The following is a 7126-nucleotide window of genomic DNA, read 5'->3' as shown; positions in this document are numbered from 1 at the left end:
GTGTAATATATCGTCCTCAATTTGTTGTAATCATATTGAACATGTTGTATTAGGTTGAATGGCAACCATACAATCGCATGGAGGTGCAAAACATGAATCTTAGTCCGCAATGCATGAGGGATAATGAATACTGGCGCTCAGTTTGCCCTCTTATTTGCTATTACATTGTTGAGTACCACCTTCCAAATCGGGTGATGGGCCAATTTGGAATACTTCAGTCTTGTCCGCCTGAGTATATTAATACTAGCCATGAGTTGCACGGGTATGGTTATTTATTTTCTGCAATCTCATTCTATGGAAAATATTTGCATGTTTTGCAATTACATTAATTCTTGCATACATTATATGTAGAACTGATCGACGGAAGCAGCGGGGTGCCAAAAACTAGGAGGAGAAGCACCTTGCATATGTGAATGCTTGGAATGGTCGAGGCAACAACATAGTTTATGGTGGCCCTGTTCACCGTGAGGCCCAGTTCAATATATATTTGGACTGGTTGAAGCAAAACACACGGCTAAAGCTCAAGGCTGCATTGGACGATACCCACATCGAGAATCTACCTTCGAACCCCGAAGATGTCTTTGCCGAATATGATGCTCACACGAGAATGGGTACGCAGCCCGAGCGAGGACCCTTTGAAGACTACATTGTAAGTTGTAGTGCACAACACCTGAAAATATTGCAATGTCCTACATCTTTATGACCTAACTTGTTAAGTAGTTTGTAGAATTTTTATGGCATAATAACTTGTGCGACCTATGCATTTGCAGGGGCAGCAACTTAGTCGTTTTGATAACGAGGCGGGACAAGCGTTGAGGGTGCCAATAGGATCTCCGGATGAGGCCACCGTGCTGAGGGGATTCTTACAGGTAGAATATGTACAATTCCCTCTAATATGTCTAATGAATTTAGTTTTCAGTTCTCAATGATTAGTGTCTTTCGAATTCTGTGCTGAAATGCAATGTAGAGGTTTAGACGGGGTTGCCAAAAAATGGCATTCAAACTGAACTGCATAGCGGGACAAGGACAACCAGCGGCCGATGATGGTGAACCTTCCGGGTCACGCCATCGCGGTACAAGAAGCACGAGTACTTCATTGGGCACCTCATCTACCGGTGGGACATTAGCAATGTTATTTCCATTTCTACTACTTTATGCTTGTTTTTACTTACATATATGTTAAACAATTCTCTCTAATAGGAGGACGTCGCAGCCGATCCGGTGCTCTCAGTATTGGAACCCCTCGTAGGAGGGGCAAGGAGAGACCCCCTCAAGACATCGTCAGTGAGGAGTCTGAGGAGACATCAAGCTCAGATGGTGAAGATCCTGACTACGGCCATGATGAGATTGGCTTCTCACAGATTCCGGACGCTCCAGAGCCCACGCAAGATACTCCACGACCAAAGAGGCGGATAAGGGCACGAGCACGGGATCACACTGATGTCGGGAGTGCTAACATCCTAGCAACTAAGTCGGGCCGCCCTCGTCGTCCCAAGAAACCTTTCACCCCACATGCGTCCCATGATTAGCATGGTACTAGGTATGTTTGAACAAGGCTTGGTAGCCTCCACAACCATGTTGGGTACGAGTGAAGTATGAGTAGATGTAGATGGAACTATGTAACTTAGATGGAAACATGTTGGCTAACATCGATGTACTGTTGAATCAAATGTTGCCTAAATTTAGTTTGTCACTGGACCTCTTGTATTAGTGTGGTTGATATCTTTTGCTTGTGACCTCCGATATGAACAACTTTGGTGAGGATGCTTCTATTTTGCTATTGCGGCTGGATGCTTTTGGGTCATCGAGGAGTCGCGCCATTTTAGTTGCAACTTCTATTATGGAATGTTGTAAGATTATTAGCAGATTTTATTCTAGACATGTTCAGCCATTTGGCTGTTTATTCTGGATAGTCACTTTGGTGGTTTATTTTGAAAAAAAAGTGACAATGAATTGGAGTATGTGTTTATGTTATTTCTGTGTTAATGAATGTGAAATATTTCATTAAATGTTTGTTCATCGAGGAGTCGCGCCATTTTACTCGGTGTGACAAGTTGGCACAAAATATGCCCACGACAAATCTGGTCAGTGGTTGCGTGAGGCGTGACTCTTCACTGAGTCGCGCCGAGTAGCATGGCGGGACTCAGTAAAGAGTCGCGCCACGCACACCCATCGGCCAGTTTTGCCGTGGGCCAAAATGGCACCAACTAGTCACGGCAAATTACACTGCGTGACTACGATAAGAGTCGCGCCACGTGGTGTGGCGTGACTCGTTGAAGGCGTGACTGCGTTAAGAGTCGCGCCACGCACAGACATCGACCAGTTTTGCTCTGGGCCAAAATGGCACCAACTAGTCACGCCAAATTCCACAGCGTGACTGAGTTAAGAGTCGCGCCATGTGGTGTGGCGTGACTCGTTAAAGAGTCGCACCACACAGCCATCGACCAGTTTTGCTGTGGGCCAAAATGGCAGCAACTAGTCACGCCAAATTCTACGGGCCAAGAAACTTGGCGGGACCAGCTGAATGGTCGTGCCACGAGGCTTGGCGGGACTCAGCAAAGAGTCGCGCCGCACACTCCCATCGACCAAAAGGGCTAGTTTTCGCAAATTTAGATCGGTACGAGTTATTTATAAAATATTAGATTAAAAAGGATTAAAATAAAAAAATTCAAAGTGATGGCACTCGGCAAAGGGCTTGTTTGCCGAGTGTTTTAGCCAAAACACTCGGCAAAGCTGTCTAAAATTTAATTTAATTTAATTTTTGTTTTTAGTTTCAGCTCCTACAAATCAAACCCCTCACATATCACACATATCGCTCAAATATCACATATATCACACAAATGTCTCAAATATCACATATATCACCAAACAAGTCCACATATCACACATATAGTACACATATATCATCACAAGTCCATAAATCAAACCAAGTCCACCACCAAGCTCACAAGTATCACCAAACAAGTCCATAACAAATCACATACTCTGTAGTATGCAAACCGATACTCTAAATGTACATGCACACAGATCTGGCAACACAAATCCATCTCACAAGACCTTTCCAGCAATTACATCGATATAAGATCCGGCAAAGCATCTTGCTGGCTACCGCGACCTTGGCTTCCTCCTTCCAGCTGGCTACCGTGACCACTACTTCCTTCTTCCCTTGGAGTATTGCCATAGTAGTTGATGGTGACGACGGGGTTGTCGTGGTTGGTGCTGGAGAAGCAGCTGACATGGGTCGCACAGTTGCTACAGGGCATACACCCACCTAACCAGCTAATCATCTTGGAGAACTTCTTTCGTAATGTCATAGGATTTGGTGAGAACTTTGATATTTGAATGGCTCCACCAAAGCAAATACAGACAAATTTCACCTGTGGATCTGAGTTTGCTGATGTTGTTGTAGGTAGAATGCGATGATTAGAAATGCATGTACAGATCTGGGGTACCGGATTCGCCCGATGTGGAGGAGGTGGTGGAGGTGGCCTCCCCGCGGTCTTGGATTTGGAGGCGCCTGGGAGGGGGGATAGCTGAGGCCGCATACAAGAATAACTGAGTGGTCAGACAAGGATAACTGAGTCCCAAGAACAAAATAACTGAATTGGGAGAATAACTGGCATAAATTAATTATTGGAGTTGTGTATAATCGAACTGCATGACAATTTTAAAATAAATGGAACTGCATGACATTTTTCAAAAAAAAGGGACTGCATAGCGAAGCCGAATTTCTAAGCAATCCTATTAGGTAAAGCACCTGTACACTTGAAAAATATGAAATTAAATACTGAAGCCTGCTGTTGTATTCCACTAGTTTGTTTCACCCCCTTTCTTCTGAATTAGTGTGCTATGAAGTATAAATATGTGGTTTTGTTTGTGGAAGCAAGTTCAGTGATTCAGTATCACCTTGCTTACTGCTTGTGGGACTATATAGTCATTTCTATCTTCTTAATTTGTTGCCGTATTTTATCCTCCTCGTATTTGTAAGGACAATTTCTAATATATCTCAATTCAGAGATTAGTCATTTTATTTGTTTTGCATTTACCCTCTAAATCTTCCATCTTGGATCTGGACTTTTGTTTACCTAGCTGTGCTGGATGGCATAGGAATTCTTAAATATACGACTTTACAGCTATATTGTGTCATGGGATTCCTACGGTGCTTGAATGTGTCTTTGTGGTGCTTTGCCTTTGTCCTTGTTATGCAATTATTCAGTAATTGAAATCATAAAACAAATTTAGTTCAGAAAACAATGGGGAGAGAGATTGATGTGTACCGCGGACAGTGGCGCGGCAGTACGAGAGCCTGGGCCTGGCGGCACTGGACCTCCTCGCGGGATGGCGTGGCAGGAGGGGCTGCGATGGCGCCGGAGGTCAGGCATAGGAGACGGCGGCGGGCGGCTCTCCAGTAGGCCAGGACGGGCGACGCAGGACCTCCTCGCGCGGGCTCCAGCAGCGACGGCGGGAGGCGCGGGACCTCCAGCAGGGGCGGCTCCTGCAGGTCGACGGCGCTGTGCGCCACGCAGCAGCAACGGGGCAGGGCCGGGCCGATGCGCAGGGGCGGCGGCAGTACTGAATATTTTTGACACCTCAAATCACAAACTAGTAGCACATAATCGAGTACCGATAACACAAATTGTTCATAATCTGAAATGGTTTGACATATATATATAATAGTGTACTAAATGATCAGTATATCAAAGTAGGAATGCATGAAATAAATAGAGGATAAAATTGTAAAACAACTAATAGCATTGATAAGGATGCTTACAAATTATAAGATTATTACAATGCAAGCAATCAAATTTCATAAATTGATACGCATCATTGCAACAACCTTTTCTACAACTAGAACCATCACCTACATACCTAGCAATTCTGCAATCGACACGCAGCGCCGCTCCCTGGTCGCCGGACCTGGACGCCTGCTGCCCCGCTGGCCGCCCGCCTGCCTGCGCTGCTACGGAGCTGTGCTGTGCCTAGCCGGGCGCCGCTCGCCGAGCAGGGCAGAAGGGAAGCAGGGAGCAGGCGGTCGCTCTCGCTCCTTGCGCGCCCTGCACCCCTGCCCTTGCCTCTGCCGGTGTGTGCAGGTGTGCGGTGTGCTGCGCCGCCGCCAGTCCTGGCCGCCACCGCCGCCACTCAGCCGCTCAACGGCCTGCCGCCACTAGCTAGGGTTGGGATGGGAGCGGCGGGCGAGCAGCACTCATGAAGGGTGGGGGGAGATCGATAGGAGGGTGAGCGAGAGAGTGAGGCAGAGAGTTAATAAGTGCGCGGGAGTTCGCCGTGTGTCCGATCTAGGACACACGGCAAATATTCTTTGCCGTGTGCCACAGATCTTGGCACACGGCAAATATATAAATTTCGCCGTGTGCCCAAACCTGGCCACACGGCAAAACATGACGACGTCGACCGGCCGTGATCGACGGGCCACGTGGCGCTATTTTTGCCGTGTGCCTCCATGTGGCACACGGTATAGATGTAAATTGGCCGTGTGCCTAACGGAGGTACACGGCAAAATTTGACGGCGGTGCCCGACCGTGATGCTCTGGCCACGTGGACCTATCTTTGCCGTGTGCGGACCTGAGGCACACGGCGAAGCCTCCTTCCGCCGTGGGCTTTAATTTGGCCGTGTGTTCTGTATTTGGCCCACGACAAAGGCTCTCTTCGCCGTGTGCCTGATGGTTTGCGCACGGCGAACTATTAGGCACACGGTGAATTACCGGTTTCCGGTAGTGTACCCCATTGTACTTATTGGAATCTATGCATATGCCGGTGTATTTTTTCCCTTGTGCAGTACTACCCGAAGTCGTATGCGCTTGCCACTTCATACTTGCAAACACACATGTGTCATTGTATACCACTGCCGAGTGCCGACAAGTTGCGCCCGTTGCCAGCTTGCTGATAAATTGCTCTACTGCGTGCCTGCTTGCTGATAAACTGCTCTACTGCGTGCCTTCGTGCACTCTGATGTTTTGCGCCCTGATGAGCGCGTTTAGGTGACTCATGATGTTTGTGGCCGGTTGTTTCCCTGTTTTTTTTTTTTTTGGCTTGCTCAGGCTCGATATGTGTGTCCTGTGTGGCCTCCTACACGTTATGTCCTAGAGCTATTCCCGTCCTTTTTTTACAGAAGCTTGCTATTATCGTTGAATGCATGGAACAACTAGGAAATTACATACGCTCATTAAACTGACTATCTAAATTGTATTCATGTATACTTACCTGAAGTGCGTTGCATGATTATATAGACAATGGGTGACGTCGCGGCAAGGCAGTTCGATTGCCTCATGTTGAATGGCAAGAACTACCAGACCTAGGTTGTGGACTGTTAGTTCCACTTGGCAGCTATGCAGTTGACTCATACAATACTCCACGTGCAGACGCTGCACCTGCATTCCCAGAGCATGAGATTGCTAAGGCTTCTATTTTCCTGAGGCACAATATCCACAAAGACCTCAAGCAGGAGTATCTTGAGGTGTGTGACTCGCTCACGCTGTGGCAAGCGCTTGAGGAGCGCTTTGGCAAGCAAAAGACTGTGGTCCTTCCACAGGCCAGGCGTGATTGGGGACAACTGCGCTTTCTCGACTTCAAGTCAGTGCAGGCCTACAACTCTGCACTTCACCGTATTGTTGGCCAGCTTCGCTTCTGTGGGCAGAGAGTCACAGATGCCGAGAGGATTGAAAAAAACTCTTGAGACCTTCCACCCTTCAAATATGGTGCTCCAGCAGCAGTACCGTAATAATAGGTACAGAAAATATTCTGAACCAATCAATGTCCTTCTTGCCGCTGAGACTCAAAATGAGTTCTTAATGAAGAATGTGTTGGAATTAATCTCCACCAGTTGGCCCAACGGCCAACTAATCTCTTGACCTAGCGCCCTGATCGGGGGCCCAGCCCAAGAAGAGGCTAGTGGGCCCCCGTCGCGCAGCCCTATACAGAGGAGGTGGGGACTGACGGCTCTGTATACGAGGTTCGCCGCCGCCACTGTTCCCCACCTCAAATACCCTAGACCGATCGATAGAGGAGGGCTAAGAGCGACGGGAAGCGCCACCGGCTCGCCGTCACCATTGGCCGTCACTGCACCGCGCCTCTGCCACCTCTGCACCATGCCGTCGTCAGGTAGCCGCCG

General features: G+C 47.9%; 1 protein-coding gene across 1 annotated transcript; it reads left to right on the top strand.

The window, feature by feature from the left end:
• Positions 1 to 384: 384 nt before the first annotated feature.
• LOC120689110 lies at positions 385 to 6691 on the top strand. The gene is made up of 5 exons (XM_039971445.1): positions 385 to 649; positions 771 to 869; positions 968 to 1115; positions 1201 to 1384; positions 6343 to 6691. The coding sequence occupies exons 1-5, from the start codon at positions 608 to 610 to the stop codon at positions 6689 to 6691; spliced, it is 822 nt and encodes a 273-aa protein (XP_039827379.1). The 5' UTR covers positions 385 to 607.
• Positions 6692 to 7126: the final 435 nt, after the last annotated feature.

This window comes from Panicum virgatum, chromosome 9N (genome assembly GCF_016808335.1).
Source record: "Panicum virgatum strain AP13 chromosome 9N, P.virgatum_v5, whole genome shotgun sequence".
Lineage (NCBI taxonomy): Eukaryota > Viridiplantae > Streptophyta > Magnoliopsida > Poales > Poaceae > Panicum > Panicum virgatum.
The sequence above is the reverse complement of the archived record's forward strand: the minus strand, read 5'-3'. Positions and strand labels throughout refer to the sequence as shown.

Bases quoted from the DNA above. Each gene is read 5' to 3' on its own strand.
- LOC120689110 (XM_039971445.1), top strand. From the start codon at position 608: ATGGGTACGCAGCCCGAGCGAGGACCCTTTGAAGACTACATT. The intron at 1,116-1,200 runs GTGGGACATTAG...TCTCTCTAATAG, and splicing joins ATTGGGCACCTCATCTACCG to GAGGACGTCGCAGCCGATCC. The intron at 1,385-6,342 runs GCAAGATACTCC...TCCACTTGGCAG, and splicing joins CCGGACGCTCCAGAGCCCAC to CTATGCAGTTGACTCATACA.